General features: G+C 41.8%; 1 protein-coding gene across 1 annotated transcript in view; it reads left to right on the top strand.

The window, feature by feature from the left end:
* BCR (BCR activator of RhoGEF and GTPase) overlaps positions 1 to 27,515 on the top strand; it is a 101,395-nt gene that overhangs the window by 24,475 nt on the left and 49,405 nt on the right. Inside the window, exon 2 of the mRNA XM_030500418.1 lies at positions 23,832 to 24,016. Within this exon, the coding sequence (XP_030356278.1) occupies positions 23,832 to 24,016 (185 nt within the window). The remainder of the gene's footprint in view (positions 1 to 23,831; positions 24,017 to 27,515) is intronic.

Below are 27,515 nucleotides of genomic sequence, written 5' to 3'. Positions count from 1 at the left end.
TACCCAAAGGCATTAGTGAAGGTAGTTGTGAGCTTTCCATAAGAAAGTTACCCTAGAAAGACATGTATTTTAATTACACATGCTGAACAACACTGCAGATCTTCTACACAAGAAAGGTTTTCTTTTTCTTTCCAGATAGAAAGTGTTTGGATGCTGCAAGTTCGGCTCTGATTAACAGCCGCTTGGATCAGTTTGGAATTTGTTGTAAAGTGTACAGGCAGACTTTGTTCTTCCATATTTGTTTAGATAGGGAAGGCTGAGGGTGGTGGGAAGTAGAGAGGAGTGTGGAGGACACAATATTATTTTCAATTGTGATAGGGATGTGAAGAAGTCCTTTGTGTAAAGGCTGGGGTAAAGGAGCAATCATCTTTGATAACACGAAGACTTTATGTCTGTAGTCCTTGTGTTTAGGGACTGCAGAGTGTGCTGTGTTATCACCAGTTACAAAGGAGTGAACTAAGAATATCATAAAATGTGACAGAGAACATCCTGCTTGTGTTTTAAGCAGAAAATGGTCACCTCATTACATGAATATAGTTTGGATTTATAAAGCTTGAGAAAATTACAGCTTGGACAGACATTGAAAGCTCAGCAGATGAATCCAAACTGAAATTTTCTTCTATTGTGTTTGGTTTTGCTGATAAGCTTCATGTATCATCACCTGCAAAGAAATTTCTGATGGCCAGGAGCAGAATGGTGCCTGGCTGTCCTCAGATTCACAGTCAGCTCTGTAACTTGCACATCTGAAGTCAGTGCCATGCACGGTGACACTTAATAATCTGTTAGTACTTTTTCTGGTTTTCATTTAGTTTTGTTTCATTCTCCCTGGCAAAACATGAGGTGTTCTTGCATTGGCTCCTTCCTTTCCCTCAGTTTAGTGGTAACCACACCCAGAGTTCAAGTCCCAGCACACTTTACATTCCGGAGTCTTTAACTGCTGAAATACTGGCCAGAAAGTGCCAATAAATTTGTTTTGGAGAGTATTTAAGTTTTGGAGAGGTTGGTTTTTCTACCTGAGTTTGAAGTATCTGGGAATGTGCTATAACCTCGACAATTGAAATGTGTCACATACACCTGTGAACTTCCCCCCCCCCCCCCGCCAAAAAGGAGGTTCTTCAAAGCTCTGCCTGGTATATTTGAAGCATTGTCTGGGTAAAACTCTGATTTAGAAAGTCCTTGTAGTACTGGCTCTGAAATCCTGTTCATGTTTCATGTATTGATTTGTGCATGTGAAGATAAATTTTTTGCTCAGAAGAAGTTGGTCTGCAGAATATGCCACCATTTATTTAAGTCTGATTCGAGAATGGTTTAAAGCTAAATTGTTACAACTGAATCAGTATGTTCCCTTATGATGGTGGTTACTTAGGGATACCCTTTTCATGGGAGACTGTGTTCTCTTTTAGCTGCAGAGCTGGGTTTGTAAATGAAAATTAATGGGATAGCTTGACAGAATATCTGCATTTTTCAGCTTACTTTTCTGAGCATTTCTTGGCCAGTCCAATCTTGCAGCTTAATCAAGGTCAGGCTTCATAGTGAAGCTGCAAACTGGTAGGAGACAAGGGTGATTTATTAAATTAATTGACTTTGAGAAGGCCTCAGTAACAGGATTTGTCTCTGAGCAAGAGGCCAGACTCCTTGTGCTGGCACAGCAGAGTGATGTTCCCACAGCACTATCCTACCAGACCAGCAAGCTATGACCTCTCCTACCAGGAGCTGCTTCTTCCTGTCTTTCAGTGTCCACTGCTCTCTGGGAAGGTCAGTCTGCTGTGGTCAGAGCTAAGACTGTAGAAACACCTAAGAAATTATGTTTCTTAAATCCGCATGTCAGAAAATCAGCATGTAGAGCATATAATGTTGCTGCTTTTTTCCTGTAGTAATTTGTAACCTGTGAATATGCATGGACCCGTCATCAGGCAGGTGCTTCATTTGAACTGGCATCCACCCTTTTTGGTCTGCATTGGCTCAGGGGTAATCATTTTCAAAACCATCTCTGTCGCCCTCGCACTCCTTAGATGTCTACTTAAAGTGACTCATGGCTTGTCCATTGTCCCTTCAGCTTTATGCCCTTGCTGTCACTGTAAGGTGATGTAGAGGTAAAGAGGTTTTTTATCACTGCAGCAATCCTCAGGCAGCTGATTCTTCTGGTGGTGAAAAACTACTTCATACTCTCCAGGAGGCTAATGTCTTCAGAATTTGTTGAATAACTGTGTTATGACTGCAGCCATAATGAGCTGTAATTGCAGACAAATGCATGTACAAGTTGGTGGCTGACACCATTTTTGTGCATGCATAATGTCCTTATCTGTGTTCTTTTGGGTATCTGCTGCACTCTGGTTTTTCTTGCTCTACTGTAGCAATGTCGAGAGTCCTCTTCCCTAGGAAATCAGGTTTTATAATGTTCTAAAAGCAAGACAGATACAGTCCTTCAGATATGCTATAAAAGATGTAGTTCTGATGTTAGTTTGCTGTGCCTGTTATCAAAACTTTTAAATGCCTTACAGTGTGTTAATTCTTTTGTTATTGTATTACCATGTGCAGAATAAGTTGTGGTTCAGTGGTAAGGCCTTTTCTCCTCGCTTTTGTACAGTGCATAAAGTGTGAATTCCTTCCAGACTGTTTCAGGAAAAGATACACAATTGATCTACTGACAATACTGATGTTTTGGCATCCATTGTTGTCCGTATGCATATAATGTAAATTAGTTTGTTTAGTCAGCATAAGAGCTCTGACCCCATAAGCCTTTGGAACTGCATAATTTTGTCCTGTTTGCAAAGTGTGCACGGCTTGTGTGGAGTGGTTTGGTCACCTGGTGCATCACATCTTCCTGTGCCACAAGTTCCCATGAAAACGTTGTCTTGAAGGTGAAAGTCTCCCTTACTCAGGGCAGAGTCTGTGCAAAGGCTAATGTATGCCTCCTCTTCCAGGCAGCGTAAGGAGGGAAGGGCTCCTGCAGAGCTTCATGCAGGCCCTAATTTCCCTAAATATTTAATTGCATGGTGTAGATTACTCATTGATGTGTGTGTGGCGTGGTCTTCCTTATCTGTGTATGCTGCACAGAGTGTACTGCTCGTACGGCCCCTGAGCATACTGTGTAACTTGTCAAATCTAAACCAGTTTTCAATGACTTGCCCCAGGGTTACTCCTTTGCCTCTCTGAAGGGTACTTTCCTGCTTATTTTAATTACGAGTGTTTCTTCATTCCATTTTAAATAAAATACTGTAGTTTTTTCCTAAATTGACAGGCACTCTTGTAGCATGCTGTTAGGGGCACTGATTAAACAAAATGTTTGGATTTGCTTATCTAAGTGCCTTATTTTACAGCAACATTAGAAAGAATCAAATCAGGTCTGTAGGATCTGCAGATCCTAGCTATGCCTGCTTGTGCGTACTGAGAGCACCTTGCTTTCTGCCTTTGTGTTTCTGTAGAAGTGATTTTGTTTTGTTTTGAATTGGATTATTTTGCAAGTTACTTTCTTGTCTCTTCAGGATCACATGCTCCAAAGCACTGGAGTATTTGACTTTTTAGTGTTTCTCCTAGTGTTTTTAGTGTATCTTCTAACCATATGTTCTGATATATAATCCCACTGGCTTCAGCAAATACTTTCTCAAATGAATTTCAAGAATCTTTTTGTATTTCTTTGTCCTGGCCCACAAATATCTCAAACTTTTCACAGGTGTGTGGGGGAGGTGTGCGGAAGAGGCCAGTTTCTGCAATTTCTGAGGGAGAGACCAGACCAGTAAATTTTTAAGCCTACAGTAAATATTTCATTGAATTATGTGTAGGAATCACTTCAGGAGTTCAGGTTAGAAATGCCTCTGAAATGTAAACTATCTTCTGAAGATCAGTGCTGACAAGCATCCACATAGGATTTGATTTAGCAAGAGAAACATGCTTGGAAGTGGTAGCACCGAGAAAATCTACATGAAGTACTAGGCAGCATTTTGATGAACAGAGCACATTCTTCCAGTGCAGAAACATTGTCTCAGCTGTTTGACTAAGAATTTCCAAATGTTTCATAGTACAGAATTGCTTTCTTGTATCTCATTTCTGAGACCTTATTTCATCACAAGTCTAAAGCTGGAACTCCAGTTTTATAATGACAATTAGCATGCTGTTGGCTCTCTTTAGGAATGTGGCAACAACTTAAAAGCATTGGATAATGCAGCACAGGAGCATAAATGAGAAGCACAGTTGCTGAAATGGGTTTAGGAATTCAGTTATTATGTATTTCTCAAAATGCTGTCTGTCTTTTATTCCAGGAGGCAGGTTTTTCTCTAGCAAGATCTGCAGGTGACGTGGTTGCAAGATAGGAAAAAGCAAATTTTAAAAGTGCATCTCTTCCATTATAGCTTAGGAGGCAAGAAATCGAGACTTGACACCGCCATGCAGTTTGGAGTACAGTGTCTCTGCCTGTGGGCAACAGCATATGCAGCTAAGGTGTACCAAATAACTTTTCACACACCCTTCTTAAATTATATCATTGTATTTTGGGACAAAATAAGAGGCAGGACTTTGGAATTTCTTGGCTTTTGTTGAGCACTAGAATTACAGTATATTTTTAAGTCATCTCCCTCTTCTTTTTTGCTCGGTCCCTTCTTTGACACTTTTGAGTGTTACTACCTGCAAAGGATGAGATGGCAAAGCTTCCTCATCTGTTAGACTGTAGCCTTCAAATTCCTTTGTGTTAAAGGGAATTAATATGGCTAAAGGCTGGCTTAAAAAGCTTTGCCAGTACATGTTGCTCTCTGAAGAACGGTTCTGCAAATCAGCTATTTGCCCTCAGTTTTGCTAGGGAGGAGAATTCATTTTCTTCCCTGCGGAATTGTAAGATTTGGTTACTTCCTGAGCCTAAAATAATGTGCCCTGGTGCTCAAGCCTTGTTAGCAGCTGAGACTCACTGAAGAAGCATTTGCTTTTTCCACTCCTTAACCTGTCAAGTTTTCAGATTATCCTGGCTTGTGTTCTGCTGGTAGAGACCAGGTGGAAAATAATAAAGCCCCTGTGCTTATCTGTGGTCAGCACTGACTGGAAGGGAGGGCTTATCTCTTCTCCCCATGTGTCCTAGAGGAAGCCAGGCTGAAGCAGTGAATCCTATTTCTTAACAACAGGAAAACCCAGAATTTGATTTAAAGGGAATGATTGATTGGAAAAAACCCCAACCAAACAAACAAAAAACCACCCCCCACCTCCCCAAAAAACCCCACAAACCGCCCTCCCCCCCCTCCCCCCCCAAAAAAAAGGCACCAAATAATTGGGATTGGAGTCAAGTGGCTGAAGCTGTGTTTGTGGTGTGCTGAGTTATGGCAGTGACCCAGCTGCCTTCCCGCTGCAAATACAGGGCTTCTGGAGCTGTGGAAACTGCTCCGGCTGCACCAGCAGTCTGATTCTATGTGCTGGAGGTCAAAGAGCATCATCCTCTAAATTTTTATGTATTTATTGAAATTTCATTCTGTAGAAGCATGCATAGCAGGTTTTGGCTCAGTGAGACTCCACATTGTCTTTATACAGCCTGTGTGTGTGAGCATAGGGATGGTGGTGGGATATATACAGGAGCTGGATTAATCTTTGTCTTTATTAAGCTTCCTCATGTTGCAGTACCTTGACAGGGGATGTGATGTATTCCAGAGCATAATTTTAAGATAAGTAAGAGGATGTGTGAGGAGGGATGCCCTCATACATTGACCTTCCTACCCGTAAGCTCTCAAAATAATAATGTGTTCAAGAAGATGCCAAGTCAATTACTGTATGAACTTGTCCAAAGCCTGGCTGCACTGGCATCCCCAAACTCACACTGAAGGGAGTGTGTAGGGATAAAAACTATAAACATTGTGAATTTGGAACTGATGCAGGTTTTTTCTCTATGACCTTGCAGAAACTTTGATTAAAGGATTGGTAGTAGGAAAGGTAAGAGAGGAATAAACTGTGGCATATGGAAGAGCTTGATTGCAGAATAGCACATTGTGCCTTGGTGACGATGGGGGTGTATGTAAGACTTTGGGGGTCTTGGATTTATGTTCTTTTGAACTTCTGCTGTGGTGTGTGGTGGTGTTTTGCTTGTTTCTATAGTAACTTAAAGGTATCTAATTTTCCTTGTCTCAGAAACCTGTTCCTGAATCAAGCGTTGGAATTTTTCCTCTTTGCAATTGAATGATTTGGTCCTTAGCCATGTAGACGATCCTGATTCACTTACCAAACCCTCCCTGCTCTGAGAATTGATTTGCTATGTATGTGCTTTCTGGCAAGTGGCTTGCCTAAGAAAGGTTGAGTTAATGTTTTCTGTAATAATTGACTTTTGCCCAGAGATTTCAAAATACTTTTTTTCCCAACTTTTACTTTAAAGTTCCAAGTGCAAGTAGATATTATCTCAATTTAAAAATGGAGGAAGTCAAGGCACTGCCATCTAGTAATCTGGTTCTTCGTAGAGTCTAACTGTTCGCTGGCAGTACAAAATACCCTGATGTGCTTAGCTGTTGTCTGTCTGTCACATATCCTAATAGTAATGAATAAAATAATAAATTTAGCACATCTGTACATTTTAGAAAGATAAAAAGTATTGGAAAAGCTTTGATTTTTGACAAACAGCCACATTTCTAAAATACTGGGGCTCATTCCTATTACATGAAAGGAATTGCTGTCCCAGATGGTTAAACACAAAGGGATTAGTTATACAGAAGGATTCTGACTTGTATTCTCTTAGTAACCATGGTACCATGCTGTCAAACCTTGCAGAACTTTTCCAGGGATTGCTCTGAATCACTGTCATTTAGTCAGACTTTGTACATATGCAAGATACAGAGAAGGACAAGTTCACTGGGCCACTTCTCGTGAATAATGAACTGCCCAAGTGATGCTGGAGGTAGTGATAGGTGGTGTCAATTGCCAGAGCAGTCTGATTGCATTCAGAGAGCTGTAATGTTATAAGCAATTGAATTTAAGTTACTGGAATACTCCTGATTTCCAGCAGTCTTGGAGACGTGGAAAGTGCTTTCTGCCTTGGATTTCCTGCATGCCAAGACTTCCTTTTGCCAGCTGTCATTCTCGGAGAAGCCACCTTCTCTTTGCCATCCTGTCTCTCTGGATTGAATTCTCTGTTTGTCACCAGTTCTTCTACTCTTCTTTTCCTCCTCAGTTTAAATTCTTGTTTCTACACTTGCAGACAGAAGCATACCTAAATTAAGCTTTAGTTCTCCTAATCTGCAGTTCTAGCTCACTCAGTGCAAAGCTATTTCCCTGTTGGTTTTATCCTTTGTGGTGGAATTTTGATATAATTCTTATGTTACCAGGATCATCCATCAACTACTGCCATGAGAAGTAGTAACTCACATGCACGTATAATCTATTACACAGCTGACATTAAATGTGTTCCCCATGTAAGGAGAAAAAAGGTTTCAGTTCCTCTGATGTAGTAAAAAATCTCTGGAGCTAGGAATTCATGACCGTTTGGATGGAATACTGAAGGAGGATTCAGAAATTAAGGGGATTACTTGCTCGTGCAGAAAAAAAAGTTGTTTGATGGATTTCTGTTTAAAGCAGCTGCTTTTTAATAACTTCTATTTCAAGCTTTTTATTCAATCTTCCGTTTCTTCTGGACAGTACTGTAGAATGGCCGTGCCTTATTTCTTGCAAGTAATGACATCCCAAGAAATATCACTTCTTTTTTCCATGTGCATGCTCTTTTCATCCCTGAGAGCCTTGCTCTGTAGGATCACTCTTATGGGCTCTGCTATTTAAAGAATGGAAGAGGTTTTGGCATTGGATGCCATTGTGTATAATACTTCCTGTATCTGGCATGAGAACAAAGGGAAAAAACTATCATTGGGAACAGGGAAATAGGTTTGACTAGGCATGTTGTGTTGTAAGTAATTAAATACATAAAATAAGTAGCTGTAGTAGTGGATTATGCTAGTTTTCAGTTACAAATGGTGAAACTAAATGGGAACCTGTTACTATTTAAAGAAACTAAGCAGGAGGGGCTTGTCCAAGGTGGTTCCTCCTTCACTTATATCTAATTCAATAACCATGGGCAGTAGGGAGGGAGAGATATAAAATACCCAACTAGATGGGGAGTAACTCCTGACATAAAGGCTTCTATTCATGGCTTCTTCCCCAACTTCTCGCTTCCCTTAAATATACATATTTTATACACAGCATTTGGGCCTATTAGTTGGGCTGGTTTTGGTAGGTTTAAAATGGGAACATGGTGTTTTGAGGCTAGGCACTAAACCACAAAACTAGCTGAGCTGACTGCATGGTGCCTAAAGCTTCCTGGCACACTATGCAGCCTTGGCCTCCTGTTGTTTGCAGGCCTGCAGATGTGGAGGGCTGTGTACCCGACCCACGCTGCTGCATTCTTAGGATCTCTGTGATGCATGGACAGCATTCCGTAGAAGTGGATTATTAATAGAATTTGAAGGAGGTGAGAATCTTACTGGATGTGTCCTCTTCAAAGTTTCTCATGAAACTCCATAGGGCAACCTGCTGTGTTGTAGGCCTGGTGTCCTGGCATCTGGTCAGCTGTAAGCTGGCTTACAAAAATGCTTGGGACAGCGGAGTAGGAATATTCACATACTAGAACTTTTCCAGCCTTGGCTTAGCAGATCTTGTGGGTTAAGCAAGAGGACTGTCAGGTTCTTGGGGGATACCAGGTAAGAAGGTTTACATTCTGGTCAGAGAGAAGCAATGGGGACAGGTAAGCCTGTCCTATCTAGAGGGCAGATTAGAGAGAAAATACTGTTACTGAGAGGGACATTTTAATTCTGGCCTGTTTATATGCCTGAAAGGTGAGTCTGGGTTTGAATGTGAAATTGTGTATCCAGAGGGAAGCTCATTTTGCAATATGCTCATTCCAAGCTTTTGCTGAGAAGTTGGTTTTAAACACCTGCCTTTTGAACTCACAAGCTTTCTTAATGCATGCTACTGCACATCTCTCCACATTCCCCACTGTAAGGCACAGCATGACTGCCTGCACTCCCATGTGCCCCCCCTTCCCCCAGTGGGGATCTGCTGGTTGGTTTCATGCACCTGGTGGAAATGGCACTGATCAATAATGTCCTTGAGAGACCAGTTCATGGGATGCCAAGACATGCGATGGTCTCTTGTAAATGCTGGTTCCACTTGTGCCATTTGCCTGCCCCCAACTGGAGGGTGGGGGGCCTAAGCTCTGTGTTTAAGGAGTGCTCTGGGGTTAAGCTCTGTTTGGTGCGCTGCTAGTTAATACTGTCATTTGAGAGGACATGCTGTTGCAGTAACTACTTTTCCCTGATTCTCAGAGTGGTTCATCCGTAGCAGTGGGTTGTTATGCCTCTGTTACCTAGAGTCTTTGTCATCCCATGACACCTTCTGCTTGGAGAAGTACCAGCCTCATGTAAAGAGCCCCCTCTGAGAGTGGCTGATAACCAGTAATCCCTTTGGAAAAGTCTGTGCACTGTGAGACTGTTGTGCTGCAGATCCTGCTGTTACTAAATTTTGCATTTCAGCCTTGGCTTTTTTCCAGATCCCATGGGGAGCTTGGTTTCCAAGAAGCAGCTACAGAAAAGGAATAGTGGCTGCTCTTTGCTAGGGACCTATCAGTCAGTGCTCATCCTTCCCTGTGGGAGGGCGGCAGCCATGGAAGGAGACTAATGTTAGGCTCAAATCGTTGTAACCGAGACACCACAGCAGCAGGAATACTTCGTGGTGCTCTATTAAAATAGTCCCTTGTGTGAACACTACAGGTCCTGAGACTCTCACTGCCTTTGCTTATGTGATCCTTTGTGCCTCTTTGAGCTGATGTGCATGATATCAAGTTAACTTCAGGTTCAGTTTAAGATTAAATCTCCAGGCTTTAGAAGAGGGACCTGGCAGTTGTAAGGTCCTGTGGTGACTTGCAGAGAATAGGGGTGGTGACTAATGTTGAGCAACCAAGCCCTGTGATTAACTTCCAGTTTATGTGATGTCTAGGCTGCCATACAGCTACCCTTTGACAAGGGTGAGCTGTGCTTCCTCCCCTGCCTTGTTATTACCCTATTTGTCAATCAGATGCTAATCATAGAAGAGAAACTCTTGCAGTAGAGTTGGACAGAATGTGGATCCTCATGTTCCTGTTGAAGAGGGGCATAGTGATCAAAGGCAAGAGACCTCCTCCACTTGACATAGAACTGAGGACTGAGTAATCTTTGAGAGGTGTTTGGTGGGCACAAGAGTATGCTGGCTTCACCTAGGACGTTCTCACCATGCTAAGAACTGAACTTAGCCTTCAGGTTCATGAAAGCTTTGTTAAGATTCATTAATGAATCTGTTAAGATTCATTAATACGTGGGGATCATCAGTGCAGGTTCTTATGAAGCTTCATGTTTTATCTTGGCTGTTACAATCAGGAGTAATATGCAAAAGGAATGAGTTATCCTTGTTTTGTTCCTCTTCTCTCATTCCCATCTGTTAAAAACAAACCCATAAACAAAATTTAAACTATTCCATCATTTTTCATCTCTATTAGGCTGCTGTTAAAAGACAGCTTGCCCTTTATAAAATGATCAGTTGGTACTGACGTCCAGCCCATTTTTGTTTTAGGACAGAAGGGGCATGTTTCACTTCCTGTAGCTCCTTCTGTGTCTGGCCACTTGTGGGCCACAGGCCCTGTGTTACTGATGTGAAACTAACAACTTCAACGGTTGTGATTATTAAGAGAAAGAAGATGCCTGACGCATCTCTGTTGCGTGAACTGTGTTTCTTCCATTACTACTTGATGTCATTCTCTGTGGCATCTTTAACACCTGCTGTTTTTATAGTCTACACTTTCTCGATCGAAAGCTTCTTGGCCAAGGATCTAGGCTAAAATTTGCTCAAGTAGCTTGGGTCTATATCTAATTTTCATGAATTACTCAGATATATGAGATACCAGTGTGGTCCCTAAAATTCTCCATGTCCTGTACCAGTTAATTAATCCCTTTTTAATTCACCTTCCCAAGATACCTTCCTCCTTCTCTATTTTGAGTGTTTTTTGTTTTAGGAAGAGAAATGAGTATTTGGAACAGAAGAGGTGCCTCTTGAACGTGGTGGTTGTTTTGTAGCAGTGATGTTCTGAACAGGATTTCCATTGCCACGTACAGCTTTTTCAATAAAATGTGCCCACAGTGCTAGGTGGGTACGTTTTAAGGACTATATAAAATCTGTACTATGGCACTTTGAAGAAGTAAAACAAATCCTAGGTTGAGGTGTTCGGGTTGTTTTTTTGTTTTGGTTTTTTTTTCCTGGTCTGTCTTCCATTGTGGCCAAACCCTACTCTTGGAGCAGGAACCGACTTTGTGCTTTATGCGAGTAGATACCCTGCTTAGCACATCAGATACCTAGTCCCATATAGCAAATTACAAGTAGTATTTATGTCTTTCTGCTGTAGTATTATTGACAGGAGTATTGTTTTGTCTTACTAATTCTTTAGTTATCTCAAACCTATCACAGTGTGTGAGTCTGTTCGACAGTGTAGTTGTAGTTTAAAAATGCTGCTCCAAATTCAAGTGAGGCGTTAATCCAGGAAACATAGTGGCATGCAGAAGTTCTGTGGAAAACAGTTACTGTGCTGGTGAACAGTATCTGCTCTGTGCAGCTTGCAGTCTGAAACATCACAACTTCTATTTCAGGGCTGTGTCAAATTGCTTGAAGCTTTTTAGGGCTGGACCAAGCGTCAACACAACACGTCTTCCAAGTTTCTGTAGAAGTCCTAGTAAAGAGTATCTAAATATGGTGCTGATGTACAAGCGTTCCTTTATTTTTCCCCTGTTGTGTTTTACTTGCTTCTGGTTGTACATTTATTCCATTTAAAGAGGGTTAGGTTTTTCTCTGAAGTTTTCACTCAAAATATTTGACTACCTACAAACATGATGTGAAAGATGAGATTAAAACAAATACATACATTTCCTATAAAAGGAATGAAGGTATGAAGCAGCTAAGCTTTAGAGCAGCCAGCAGGCCACAGCTGTGCTGCATGGAGGAGCACAGCCGTCCTTCTGGGTGTGTGCTCTGTTACTGGCACAAACATTAACTGTACATAGAATTTACTCAGTTCAGAGTATCTGTGCCTAGTTCATCCCCCCCCCCCCCCAAATAGTCTGGTCAAGTCAAAAACCATGGCCTGGATCCTCTCTCTCTGATTGGAGATGGGGGGGTGGGAGCATAACTGTGAGGATTTCTTCTGTTGTCAAGTGATTGATCCTCTTCCAGTAAGCAGTTTATTCCATCTAAGATATTTCTCTGCTTCTGGATATGCCTCTGGACTGTATAAAGTTGACACCATTCCTAAATCAGTTGTTTCAGGGGTAGGTGGTGCTAGCCACCTGCCTATTGCATTGGCTAGCTTCCAATGCAATACAAATTGATGTGTTAACTTTAATTGAATGAGGCCGAAGAATCATTTAGGTCTCTGTCCTTCCTAAGGTATCTGGTCAAGATGCTGAGACCATATGAGTATTTGTAGTGCATTTGGGCACAAAGCTCTGTTATCTCTTGCCCCACATGAAGGGCTTTTGGAAGCTCTGTGTCTGTGGCTTGAAGATTTCTAGATTTTGTCTCAAAAAGTATTTTAAAATCTTACCCTGTTGTAGAAGCTTCTCAGTAGGAGTCTGGTGTGGATTCCTTGGGTTCAGTCTGTGTTTTGGCACAGCCAAATTCTCTTCACAGATACTTGGGACAACTGCTCAACCTTCTGCCGCAGGCTGTTTGTGTGTGTGTATATACATACATATGTGTGTATGTACACACACTTGGTGTATATATTTTGTGTCCAGGGCTTTTCCTTAGCAAGCTTCCTTCACTACTAGAGAAAGAGAGGGTGTTGCGCAGGACAGTGGGGTGTGGGTGCACACTCCCTTGAGATTCTGTTAATTTTGTGACTTGCCTGGGAATGAATCCTCATCATTCACAGGGAATGGTGTCCTTAGCTACATCATCTGCAGTACAGAAGTAGCGCAAAGGCTTCCCTAAGGCTTTCAGCAGTGATTGCTGTTTTCACTTGTAAGTCCTTCTCCTGCTTTGCCCTCTTCTCCTGTACCAGCTGATGTGAGTTACAGCTTCTGAATGCCCTTGAGGTGTGTGTGGCAGTTCCAGCTGCCTTCACAGGCTCTGATCCTGCTTGGGTCTGTGTGCCTCTGCATAGCCACAGTACCCCTTGGAGTGTTAGGGAGCACAAGAGCTCAGTTCTTGGCCGTGGTGCAAAGTTATTCTGTGAAACTACTTTGTGACTTCCTGTGCACAAGTACTCAATTTGCTTTGAGAGGTACTGCCTGAGCAGGAGCTCTGCTTTGTAGATACAAGATTGGGTAGAGAGGAAAGAATTTGGGGGACACCATCATCTAAATAGGTTGTTTCATCTTAGTTGGGACTGATGTGGTCCTGTTTTCCTTTGGATGAAATTAATTGGTGGTTTAGTGTTTCCCCTTGGCATGGCTTCAAAATCACTTGTTGGCTCATTCATGCTGTGGGATGGCAGGGCTTAATGAAATGGTGTTACACAGCTGTGTTACCAAAATAAGATCCCTCTTATTCCATATTTTGATAAAATCTGAAGGGCAATAAATCAGTCAATGATGCTGAAGTGTAAAACAGCACTGTTGGTGTCTGATGGACTACACCACGTGATCAGTGACAGGTCTTCCATCTGCTCGTCATCTTCTCCGAGAACTCTGACTAGCACCACTATGCTGCTTGTTTGTGAATCATGTTTTTCTAAACTTATTCTTCACAATCATAATAATTAGAAGACTTCCACTTCTAAAAGCAGATTCTGTAAAGAAGCACACAGTTTGGGAAGGAAGGTGGTGTCAGGCAAGAACTTACTAGCCCAGAACAAGCCTTGATATGTGACCCCAACTGCCTTCATCTTATCTAGTAGTTTCAAGGGTAAAGAGATGGGGAGTAGATGGTGTTTATTAATGCTGGAAGGGAACTGTGTGCTACCTTCAGCATCTTCAATTAATAGTTCCTATAACTACCTTGCCATGGTTATGAATGACAAAACTGTTGTTTTTTCTTCTCCAGCCAGCTGACAGGAAGACACTGAGCTTGGACAGCAGCTGTGTTCAGAAAAGGTTGTTAGTGGTGTAGGCAGAGCCATCTGCCTAGCAAGGCATTTAGCTTGGGTTGCTTGTTCTAGGCCAATATGGTAAATCAATAGCTTTTCTTTTTTCCTTTTTTTTTTTTTCAGTGTAGCAAGGAAGATGTCAGCTCTGGCGTAAACAGGAAAATGGTGGCTGGCTTTGTTGGCTTCTTGGTGTCCCAGTGCTGTAGTGAGAAACCAAAACAATATGGGGATAACAGCCAGAGCAACTCATCCTGGAAGATCTAGAAACAGCACAGTATTCTTATGAGACACATGTACTGTTTTTTTTTTTTCTGAACAGACTTTAGTACCCCCACTGCCTAGGGCTGGTCCTCCCTTCCCTTCCAACAAAACCATCAGTTCAGTTCAACTCTTGTTTTAACAGGCGCTTTCCTCTTTGCATGGCATGACTTTAGGTCTGCTCTAGTTAAATACAGGAAATGGTTATATACATCATGGGTTTCGTTGTTAACAGATTGTGGTGTGACAATTGATTCGGTTTGTTTCTATTAATTTTCTAATCTCCTCTACTTCTCCGGAGATTCCTGTTGCCAAATGTTGTTTGAAGTGCCTGCAAAACTCTGAGACAACTGTGGAGAACAAAATAGTAAATAGTATGCTGATTATGGCTGGAATTTTTGTCCATTCACCTGGCAAATGATAAACCGATGTGAGAGAAGCAGCTCTCCCAATGTAGTTAGTACATGCAGTTTCCTTTTAGGCTTTGTTTGTACCGTTTATTTTAGAAAGGAAATGAAAGCCATAGTTGGAGCACAGCAGCAGTGCTGACCTGAACATTTGTTCCATGCCACCTCTGTGCTGTTATGCTGATACACTGTGTGGAGAATGATCAGTATTCCATTCTACTGATCAGTAGAACAGAATAAGGAACTGCTTTGGATTGTAAAATAACACCCTTTCCAGTTCTTTCTTTAGCTTAGCCAGCTCCTGGTTTGCTGTGCTCCCTGCAAGCATGTCTGTTAAGGGACAGGGGGAGAGACATGGATAGCAACCTACAAAGTGAGTGGAGACTGCTTGGATCCTAAAACTTTAGCTCTCATATTGCATCGCCTGCTTTTGTTGGAAATAGTCTGATTTCTGGGTTCTTCTCCTTATAGTGTCATTCATTGGTGTTTACTTGTGTGGGTTTGGTTTTTAACCTTATTTTTCATGGAAACCTTTTTTTTCTCATTCAGTCAGTTTGCACCTCTGATCTAGTCAGTGCTAAAGCTCCTGGTGCCTTTGGTGCGTAGCCACATGGTCTTATGAATGTATCTGCCTGTCCATGTGTTTTTGTACTAAAAGAAGACTTTAATTAGTGACCAGGTCTAAAATTTGCTTTCTGCCTGTTAGAGTTGCAGTGAATGAGAGCAGCTTAACTTGGTACACAAGCCCGAGTAAGGAACGGAAAGGAAAACTGAAAAGGTGTTCCAGTTTGCTCTGGGAATTACTTTGCCAAGAACATCCAGTGGCCTGACTGCCAACACGAACTGAACATGGAAACCTTTGCAGCCTGCCTGGGAAATCAGAACAGGAGAGAAATCTAAAGACATAGATCCTGAATGGAAACAGATTTACTTTCTGCTCTCTTCAAGGCAGGAGTCTGAGAGGTATTCATCCATGTTATGGGGCATTACATTGTGCCATATGACTTAGTGGTAAATATTTAGGAGAAGGAATAAAGAAAGAAAAAAGGCAGCAGGAGTTTCACTGGTCTGGCCCTGCCCTGTCCTGTGAGTTAAGTATTCTCATGCTCTTCCTTGAATGGATAGTACTTGTATAATTCAGGCCTGACCAGAATTGCTTTGTCTTTACCTGTTGACAGTATATTTGCAGCCAGTCATGCTGGGAACATACCTCATGTATGTGTGTGTTTACTCACTGGTGCTTAGGGCTCTAAGTGATGGTGATTAGACGTTTTCAGCGTGTTGGAGGGCATGTAGCAGCCGGTAGGGCATAGGTCTTGTCAGCTGTCAGAGAGAAATGTGCAAGTCTTGCCTTCTGCAGTAAGTATGGGTAACTTTCTCTCCCAATGTTAGTTACATACAGCACGCTTGTAGTATATCCTGAAATTTACAAATTGCTGTGGAGACACCCTGTATTTGAAAGGCCACATCTTCTAAATATGTAACCCTTTTTAGTCTTAATCACAACTGTTATCATCAGTTGGACTCTCCTGTCTAGTTTATGGTGTGCAGTGTTTGTGCTTCCTTCCCAGTATTTCAGCTTGAAACTGATCCAAGTGTCAGATGTGTTACGGAGGTGGGAATTTACACCTCTGCTACTCTTCCCCTGCCGACCTCTGTGGCATGCACCGTAATGCAGTGCATGCCACTGGCTGAATGTAATGTGTGGGGGATAGCTTGATCTACACTCCTTAGCATCTAGCACCCCATGGTTGCTAAGCCGGAGTTGTCTGAAGCAAAGATCAGCAGTGGGGAAGTTGTGCTGGCTGGCAGAAGGAAAAGCTTTGGAATTTGCGTGCTACAGTGCAGTCTTGTCTGCTAAAAGATGGACTCTCCTGGGTGCTTCCTGACTTTTTCTCTCATGGTAACAACTCTGTCAGTAGCCTTAGTGAGCAGTTCTTCCTGTCCTGTGTGAGGATGCCTCAGGCTTCCCAGAGATGAAGAATGGTCTCAGTAGTCCCAGCTTCTACATCATGGCTGGATCATGGACCCTCACTCTGCATGGATGTTAGATCTGTGTGAACGTTAAACCTGTCCCCAGGAAAATGCCAGTCAGAGCAAAATGCGATAGCACGTCCTGCTAACAGACTGCTACAAACAGATCAGACCTGTCCTCTAGTCTCTGCATGGACTCTTCATGGAATATACGGGCAGATTAAAGAACTCCGATTTTCTTTTTTAGATGTTTAATAATGTGGGTTTGACACACCCCAAAGATTAAAAGTGGACTGCAGTCCATTTTTCTCCTACAGACTTAAGTGTGCTGTCTGCTACAAGGATAAAGCTCATCTGTGGTAGAGACAGAAGTTTCTTGGAGGTCCCCTAGGGGAGGGAGGGTGGAGAGAACCACCTGCTGTCTTGCTGCTTCCATATGCAAGGGACATTCTTTCTCCTTCTGCCATCTCAAAAATAAGATGCAGTTCTCAATCTCTGCATGCATGCATATATGTACACTGACGTGTGCACACACAAACACATCCTTACCTTTAAAAGAAAATGAAACATTGGGTAAAATTTCTATGTGCCACATACTTGTTTCTGCCACTTAACATGCTGCAGAAAGAGACAACCTGTTACAATGGGATAGGGGAGGATGCAAACTTGAAATAAATATGGGAAATCTGCAGAAGTTCTGGATTCACAGAACTCCATTTTTCGTTGCTGTATAAGCTGTAGTTATCATTCTGAATACATAGCTGGACACTGGAAACCTGCCTTCCTGGGGTACTGTTCCCCTTTTGTCCTATTCCCTAATGAATGTTTCATTGCAAGTTGTCGGTGTGCAGCACACTTCCAGAGCCCATTTCATGCTTGCCTGCAGAAGGGAAACAGCAGCTTGGCTGCACTGCGTGAAACTGCTGGTTTAACTCTGCCTTGGTTTTGTGTGCTGATGGATGCTTTCTGTGGGTGGGCTGTGTTATTTCACTGCGGTTCTACTTCTGCAACCCATGCTCCTAAAGACCTCGTTCAGCAGTGGTGAGCAACATCATCCTCCGTGGACATTTTTCTTCTATGGCAAATGATGGGGTGCCTTGTAGGAGTCTCAGCACTGACAGTTGGATTCTCTTCATGTGCTTAATGGAGAAGTACCACTTGAGGCTAGCTTAGAGCTAGCTTTTGTTTCCTTTTGCCTTTCTGCTTTCATGCTCCTCTAATAGTAAAGAGTGAATTTGTGAAGTAATGGGGTTTGTTGTTGCTAAATGAATTGGGTTTGTATTTGAGTGGAGACTTTAGGTTTCACTATGCATCTTTACATGTAAATGTACTGTCTTTACATAGGGAAGAGATACAGAGCATGAAGGAGATGGTTTGGAATCTGTTTAGCATCCTAGCAGAGCTTTTTCTTCATCAATCTGAGAAGAATAAAGCCATAGGGATATGGCACGATCTTTATTCTGGGACAGGCTCCTGATACAGGTAGACAGCATAATTATTGTTTGTGGATCTCAGTTCTGTGCAAAAGTGTAGAAGGGTTTGGAGATGATGATTCAGAAGGTATCAAGGAAGTAAACAAGATGCTTAGTTTCCCATAGTTTAACTCTCCTGTGTTTTTAGAAAGTGCTGCTGTATCCCCTAGGCAACTGCATTCACAGCCCATCCACATCAAAGTACTTCTACATGTGCTCAGCACTGGGCCTGAATCCCTGATTCCTCTCCAAGTAGCCTGGCCAGCACTAAGAAATAAACGACATGATTCTGTATTGTTTATCACCAAGCAGACAGGAGTATGTGAAGGCTGGAGCTAAGGCTGGTAAGGCATATTAGTAACTTCAGCGTTACCAAAAGGAGGAAAAAAAAAAGGTGGGGAAGTGGGGATAAGTCTTGCATTTTGGTAGCTTATCCCCAAATCAATCATGTAAATCTCAGGAATTGACTCAGCTTCAGCCTAAAGGAAACTCAAGCAGTGTTTTGCTAATATGATGTCTTTAGTACAGTAAGTACATCCACCCCTGAACTACTGCGCATGTATCCTTTCGATTTGTATTTCTGTGCCATAAACTAGATCAGAGAGCTGATCCAGCTTAGAAGGGAAGATACTTTTCTTTGAGCTGACTGAGTTCTTTATCTGGACCGTAGACATCTGTGGGGTTGCAGAATGAAGGGGTAAGAGGGGAAAAGGCCATGCAGTGGTTTATGGCTTGGTGGGGGAAACCTGAAACCTTATTGCTGCCAAGACAATGCATTGTCAAACTATGGCCTCACACATTCCCTGGCATAGAAACAGACAGTCTGAGGATGCAAACTGCCTTTGCTCTGTTCTGCTCTGCAGCTGTAAGAATGTTTTTGGAGTGAGTATAGACATTACAAACTTGTGCTAGCCTTGGTACCATTTACAATGAAACCACAGTGATGTGGGGCTTTGGCATGAGGTGCAACTCCCTTCCCCCTCTAGGATTGTAGGTATTTACTTAGGCAGGCAAGTCTGAGCTGCTGTGGCTTCACTGCTCCTTTAGTGGGATTAGCTTAGCATAGTTAGCTTGGAAGCTTCTCTGTGTGCTGCTGTTAAGCCTCTCCAGCAGCTATGGATGTTGTGATGCTGTGAAAGTGTGACACATGCATTGAACCATTGTGTGGCCCTGGATTAGACACAGCTAATCTTTCTTTTTCCTTAGAAGTTAATTTCTTTTTCCTTTCCTGCTTTCAAGTTAGATCTATGACTGGATTTCATATTCCCAAAGAATTAATGCGACACCCAGCAGGAAGGGTGTAGGCAAAAGGACAAGGCAACAGTGTTGCTGTGCTGTCTCCGAGTGCCAGTGAATTTGTGACTAACTGTAAATTTGTTAGATTCTTCCTTACACCCAGCCAGGTGAAATTTGAGACAGTGAGGGAGAGGAGCAGTTTAGAAGAGGGGACAAACAGGAAAATAAAGGAATACTAAGTTTGAGAAAACCAAAAGAAAATGAAAAGGGGATAGAGATGAGAAAGGAGGTGAACGGACAGAAGCAGTAACTGAGGAGAGGGATGGTGGAACAGACTCATAAAAGCTGGAGCAAAGCAAGGCCAGGGAGGGTCAGAACCAAGAGTGTGGAAGTAAATGAGGTTTTTAGTAGAATATATGAATTGGTGATGAACCTTTGTAATAGCCCCAGGTAGTTCATTGCACCTGAAGATCGTGCTGGTGCAGGAGAGGGGTACTGTGAGAGAGTGTCAGAGGACAGTGGTAGAAATAGCTATTCACAGGTGCTGAGAGGGCTCATTTTTATACATCACAGCTGCTGCTCTTCTCTATGGGATAGGGTCTCCTACAGGTTACCCAAAGAGGAGGAGAAAGGGGGCTTGCTGGTGAGCTGAGAGAGGTGTAACACGTTTAGTAGTGTCCTCAGTATCCCTCCCTGGTGCTCTCTCAATACAACATGTTTGAGCCCATCATCCTGGCATGCCTGCCCTTTCTCCTTAGTTGTCCTTGGTCAGCAACTGTTGTTCCTGTATTTCATCTTTCTGTCATTTTGATGGCTCTGTAACTGATGATTTACTGGCTGGCCCTAAAAGGAGAATAAGAACCCATTAATGCTCACCCTGCCTGAGACACTGGCTAAGAAACCAAGAGCTCTTGCTTGGGACAGGCTGCTGTCTACATTGCCATCTAGAATAGCAGCACCTGGAGCAGCTGGAAGTGTCTAAGCAGGTGAGCTCCTCGCTCTAATCTCTTTGCTCTACTCTTTTTGCTCCCAGGTAGAGCCTGAACAGCCTGTGCAGCGTTGTGAGGGTTTAGGAGATCTGAATAACCTAGTTTCCCTAGCAACAGTGGGCTCTGTAATCACAGAGATAAAAATCTACCTCTGTTATTAGTGTTAAGATTTGCATAGTGTATTTGGCTACAGTAATACTTCGCTTCTGTTGGGAAAAAGATGGCAGAATAAAAGCAAGAAGGTCCTTCTGCCTTGGGGATAATTGAAATCTCCATAGGTGGATTTCAGTGCTGTATGCAGCAATAATAGAAAGAATAGGAATTATAACTACTTCTAAGCTTTTTAATGTGTGAAGGATCCTTGGGGGTACAGAAAGTTTTAAATTCTGGTGTGGAGCTTTCTATGCACAGATCTCATGGGCAGGCTGTGACACTGATGGATTCATTACTTGTTGAGATGTGTTATTTTCCTTTTTATGGATAGGGAGACAGAGTGATTCAAAGGTAGACTGAATCTTGTTGCAGAGCTAGGAATAAATCTCCTCTTCGGAGCCTAAGTCTTCCACCTGCTCTTTCCTTCAGTTTCTCTGATACCAAACAGATAAAGGTTTCCCTGTGCAGTAGGAGACAGAACATGTTATGGAAGGTAGAAGTGTGAAGCCTGCTTTTTAGCAGGAGAAAGTGAGGAAAGTGAAAACACTGTGATTCACTGCAAGCCTTTCTGCCAATATATTTTAATCTACATTCACTCCCCCATTAACAGAAGTAGAGCAAACTATAAATTTTGAAAGCAAGCATTGGGAGTGAAAAGAAATATTCCTGCCTTAATTTCTGCACAGCAACATGGTCCTGTTATGGCATGTGTTCAGGAGGAACTGGTTTGGATAAGAGTGGTTTGAAGAAACTTTTGAAGAGAAAAAAGAACTCTTGCTTGACCAAAGCATGAAGCTTACATAAGCACCCAGTACTGATGTTCCTCCTTGGATAATGCCAGTGTTAAATTGTCAGCAATACCTTGCAGGCTTCTTTGGTTAGAAAGCTGCACCAGGCACAGGTGAGTGGAAAACAGGTATCATCTGTACTCCTCCACCAAAGTTAAATGGTGTTAGGGTTTTGTGGTGTGGGGTTTGGTTTTTTTTTGTTTGTTTTTTTTTGATGTATGTTTTAATATGGCATAAATAGTGCAGAGATGCAATGAGACTCCCATCTTCCTTCCTCTTTATTATTCTGGTTTCTGGAGTCATATAACAGTCCCTCAACCGTCTCGCCAAACAGGAGACCGTCCACCTTGTGTGTGAGGAGGGTACCTGTACTTTTTCTTTTCAGTATTTCCTTCCATGTTTGGTGGGGGCTATGCTGTCTTCTCTTCTGCATTCTTTTACCCAAAGAGCTTTTGAAAATTCCAGCCTGAGATGTGTTTGGCTTGCAGGTGTAGCCATTATGCAACTTAGGGATATCTAAAAACTCTTTCATTTGTGACTGAGCATCCTTATTTCAGCAACTCCCTTTCAAGCCTCCATTTACCAAATCAACTTAATAGGGTGTCTTCTGAATGGTTGGGGAGCTCTGGAAGCCTCTAACATGTAGACAACAGTCTCTTCCAGAGCACGTGTACCACTTCTCCCCCCTCCTCCCCATTCCTGTGGTCTTGTTCAATCTAATGAGCCTTTTGAGGAACTCTTGAGAGCTTCTTGAGCACAAGGTAGTACCACGAGTGGGTGGGTGACATAAAACTCATTGAGCTTGTTAAAATAATATTGCCATGGTCCTTCAGCAGCCTCAAGGCCTCATATATAGCTGTTCTTTAGCTGGGTGGTATTTGGTATGAATCAAGACAGAGGCTCACTTCTACAGTGGGTTTATTGTTGGATTTTCAGTATGTTTGCGTAAATTCCCTAGACCAGCTCTCCCTCCTGAATAAGCCACATGGATCAAGTTTTATTCTGTTCCACACAGAGTTCACATCCTTTACTGGAATGAGTCATGCTTTAACTGAGTTTAGTGTGAAGGAGGAAAGTGGGCTTTAAAATGTTACTGCTCCACACTGCCTTAGTGATGTATAACACGATTATTAGTATGCTTGGCAGCTGCTGCTTAGTATTTTCACAGGACCTGGATATTTGTGAAAACAAATAAAAGTTAGTTCTACTTCTGTTCAAGTGTGAATTTAATGCATTAAACTTGTAAGACAAAAAAACCCTGTTTTGTTTTGTTTTATTTTTTATATGTGCGTGGCTTTGTCTTCCAAAAGGCTCACCTGCTACTGTAAAAGTGGATCTAGCTTATCTCCCTGTGGTTATTTTTTAGTCTGGGGAGAAGAGTGGTGTTTTGTGACTTGTAACTGAAAGAAGAGGAACAACCCTACCATTTAAGTGCAGCCATGCATGGCTGTTCCTGTTACACATGGGGCACCTGTGGGCATTGACAGGTGAAAGTGCTTCCCAGGCCCATGTAACTCATGTGTAAGGTTGTCTCCAGCTTCTCTTAGGCAAGATGTATGTGAGGTGGTGCCACTGTGCAGAAAGCAAGTTTTGGTCCTCTTGTGTATATTTCTTTGTGCAGAGAGATAAAAGACCTTTTAACCTGCGGTAGAAGGAACTGCTCAGTGTGTCTTGAACATAAATATTGCAGAAACAGTCTCTGTATGCAGCTACTAGAGATACCAGAATCAATTTTATTACTCATCTTTCCAGCAGAAGTTCACTGATATCTCATACAATAATGGTTAATTTGATTATTCATACCACATATTCATGATTGGTTTTGGTTGGGTGGTTTGTTTCTATTATTTGGGGGGTGGTGGTATAGGAGGGAGCAGAGGGTGGTTTGTTCATTTGTATAAGGAGTTAGTCTTCAAATGGAGGAGGAAGGCAGCCAGTAAAAGAGGGCCTCTTAGGATTTTACTTTTGACAGTGGGCTGGTCCACTTGACATGTAAGACCTTTCTTTCTCAGTCCTCTTGTTCCTGAGAGGTCTGGAAAGAGTTATATTTCTCCCCATAGCTGTGTATTATCTAGGATTGCTAAACTGGCAGGGGCATCATCTGTTCTTGTTCTACATTAAAAACCAGGGTCTGTTACCCTAATGCATTACATTCCTAATCCTAGGCTGCGTAACTTTGTTGGAGCCTGCAAAAGGATTTATTTTGGTGATGATGCTTTTGAGGGAAAATTTGAGGGAAGGAGCTGTAATTAAATGAACACCGATTTTAGAAACTAGAACGGACTTTACCTTTTAGGTCTTAGAATAAGTGAAGTAGACGTTTGGTGCCAATATGAGTGTAATTAAATTTACGCCTCCACTTCATCTATATTTAGCTATCACTGACTCTGGGTTTGCTGATAAGTAATCATAATAGGTGAGAGGCAGGCAATGCCTTGGTTGACCAGCCTATCACCTGTCCAGCTTGACTCTGACCAGACAGATTTTTCTCCTGTGTTTTCCAGATGCTTCCTTCAGTGGCACACCACCTAGCTATGCCTATGATGCAGACCGTGCTGAAGAACAGAGGCGACATCATGATATGATGCCCTATATTGATGACTCCCCGTCATCCTCACCCCATCTGAGTTCCAAGAGTCGGGGCAGCCGAGACACCCTATCTTCAGGGTCTCTGGAATCTACAAAATCAGTGAGTTCTTTCCTGCCTTTTTGGAGTCAGCAAAGCCTTATAGGTTTGCAGGGGCTAGGCTGCTTTAACAGGGAGCAGAGACAGGGACTACCAGCACTGTAGGACAGATTACCTGGTATAATAGAGCAATGCCTGGTTGATATTGTAGATTTAAAGCTAAACTGAGATTTCTAGCTGATGCTGAGCCTGAACTTCAGGGATGAGTGTTGTGTGTATGCTTTTTAAGCCTCAGGTTTTCACCCTTTGTGAATTTTAGTGGAGAGAATCAGTGGTGAATTCCTGTCGAGAGGGTCTCTAAATACCAAATATTTTGGAAAGCAGACTCTGAAATAAAACATCCTACATTATGATGTTCATACATCTGCGCATGTGGGTTGTCACTGCCTTTCACAAGGAAAATAAGAGTTGTTTTCAGGTAGATTAAAGGCTTTGATAAAACATCTAGAATGTAAGATCTGTTTCCCTCGCCCTATGAAAATGGAGTAAGTGGAATTAAAACTGCCAGTTCTAAAGTATGGTGACTTTGGGTGGGAGATGGCCACTTCTTACAATAAATTTCACTAATCACTAAATAGCTATCTATATAATCTGTGGTGTATAAAAAGTTCAGAAGGGACCACCTAGCCTGCCTTGTGGTTTGATGTGGACCTTCAGGATATCCTGCCTTAGTTTTGCTTCAGGTTCAGTATCATGGAACTTAAGGAAAACTTCTATTTTTGTTTTTACAATAGCCTTGGTAGACTCAGCTGCTTGCCTTGGTAAATAACTATTGACTCTGCTGTATTCAGTCAAAAATGTCTTAAAAGTTTCAGCTTAAGTTAACTTGTTTGACTTTCAGCCTTTGTTTCTCTTTATCCTTCCTCGATTGTAGAGCACTCAATCCTAAGCTGCTGTTTCCCTCAATATCTTTGTCATCTGCAAACTTTTGGTTTCCCCCAAGTCATTCATAAAATAGCTTAATAGCACAGAGACAACTGTCACTTCCTTCCTAACTTTATTTCTGAGAAACTGTAGCCAAAGAACCTTGAATTCCCACATTGTAAATGACACTTTGAAATCTGTCAAGTGGCTTAACTTATGTGTTGCCTTTATGTTGTTCTATTAATCAAAATGTCATGGGAGAAGAAGATGGATATTTTACAGATATCGGTGTACATGTAGATCTACACCATCAGCTTTATCAGACAGTTTTTTTTTCTCTTGCATCAGAATGATTTCAGGAGTTGTGACAAGTTCCACAAACCATTGCTACTTGGCATTAATTATATACATCTTTCTATTACTCTTTATTGGGTAGTGCCATATCATATGCTTCCTTACTTTTTCTAGGTTGTATGTTAGATTAAGAAGCCTACTTGAGGCAGTGTTCTTGTTCTTTTTTTCTCATTTATAAAAATGCATTGTCAAGATCCCTTCAAGCATTATCATGTACATATATTATTGATATTTGCTTAATTTTATTTGAACATAAGGTATGGAATCTAGTTAGCTTCTTATGCTTTAATCTCTTAATTCCAAGATACTTTTTTTTCTCTCTCAAGGTGAGAATTCTTGTGGTATGTAAGAGGCTTTTGAATGAAGAAATGGTCATTAGTAAATTCAAAAGCTCTAAGAACATTTTAATATTGGCTTAAGATTTCCAAATTACATTTCGTGGGATGAAGGAAAAATGCTATGTGACTACGTATGGCTGAGAATTATCTGCAAAGAACCACTTGTCATAGTGCCTGTGACCGGAGGCCTGGAAGATACACTGCCTAATATTTAATCTTGTTCTTTATTTGTTTGAATATTTTCTCATAAGCATTTAGCAGTAATTAATTTCAAAGTTACCTTAATAATTCTGGAAGCCTGCGTTTTTAAAAATAGGTTTTTAACATAGATGGCAGATGTTGCAGATGTTTTATGGCTTCCAGAAGAAAGGGGTGTCCTGATACGGATTAGACTTCTAATCATGAACCTCAGCTGCTTCGGTTGATCTTGCTGTAATTAGTCCACAAATGACAATGCCACTAATGAAGGATGGTCCATGACAAGGAGGAAGAGACTAATTTACAGATCGTTGCAGTATTTCCCAAACAAATTAAACTTTCTGTCATCATGAGCTGTTAGGTAGCTTGTACTGTAGTTATGTTTTTAGCTGTGGTGGAAAAGACATCAGTAACAAAATTAAGTGTCAAACACTGTGCTGAGCCAAGCACATAAAATGTGTTGGACCAGAAATACCATGTCTTTTCTTTTTCATTACACTTGATTAGGAAAAAACCACTTTTTGTTTATCTGTATTTGCTTTTATAGTTGTCTCTTTGCCTTTTTCTTCTTTCTTAGGTGCCTGCAATTACTTCTGAAAATTTTCAATTATCTTTATGACCAGAGTCTAGAAATAAAAAGTTAACTGTATGTACCAACAGAACACATGCAGTATATACACTGCTTTGTCACAATACTAAGATTGTGAAGTCATTCAGAAGTTCGGAAATGCCTATGGTTACCTAGCCTTGCCTTGTGCCTATAGCCTTGCCTTGAAGCTTTATGATGATTTTCAATTACACAATCAAGTCCTGTGGGGCTCCTGCTTTGTTCAGTGTATATAGTGAATGATACTCACTGTATTCAATATTTTAACTCTAGAGTTATGTGTACACCTTACCTACAGGACACTGTGCAAACTGTACTCAATGAGTACAAAAATACTCATTTCCTTTTGGCATGACCATTAACCCCAAATACAGTTGGAATGCTACACAGGTCTTAATTATCCTTGCAATGTTCCGGCGAGATAAGAGGATGGTATGTTCACTAACCACAGGTAATCAAGGCAGACAGATTATAGGAGAAGCATCTGCTAATTCTGGGTGCTTAATGTGCGATGCATAATGTTCTGCAAGACTAGGCTCTGACTTCTAATGCAGTTTTCTTCACATTTAAACTAAAATCCCTTCAATTTCACTTGCAGCCAGGAGTTAACAACACTGGAGTCAGGCACTGAGAAAGTGAAAGACATTGCAAACAATGATATTTTTATTTTTTTTTTTCCCTTACTGTAATTCTAAGTAATTCTCTTAGTATCACACAGACATAGCAGCATTCTGGCGTGATCCTCATCTGCGTTACCCATGTTGAGGGCATTTTGCTTTGACTTATTTTGTGGGCTTATTCTGGGCTTTGTACGTTTTTGCCAAGTGTTTGAGTAAGTCCTTTCATCTCCTTATAGCAGCCTTTGGTTGGATAATGCATTAGGGTTGCACATGGTCTTCCCAGCCATGATAAAGTATGAACTGGCAAAAGCAGTGTCTCTGTCTAAAAGAGAATTGAAGGGGAACCTCCTGGACTACTGGTGGAGGGGCTTCATGTTGTTCCCTCAGTGTGTAGAGTGACCAGCTCTCCCAGCGCCTCATGTTTTGTGTTTCAGGGAGCGAGGGCTGAAATCGACTTCGAGAAGGTTTGTGGTGTTCTACACCTTGTCATCTGGGATCTGTTTGCCGATTCCTCACCACCA

This window comes from Strigops habroptila, chromosome 11 (genome assembly GCF_004027225.2).
Source record: "Strigops habroptila isolate Jane chromosome 11, bStrHab1.2.pri, whole genome shotgun sequence".
Taxonomy (NCBI): Eukaryota; Metazoa; Chordata; class Aves; order Psittaciformes; family Psittacidae; genus Strigops; species Strigops habroptila.
Note: the sequence above shows the minus strand (reverse complement) of the source record. Positions and strands in the feature narration are given on the sequence as shown.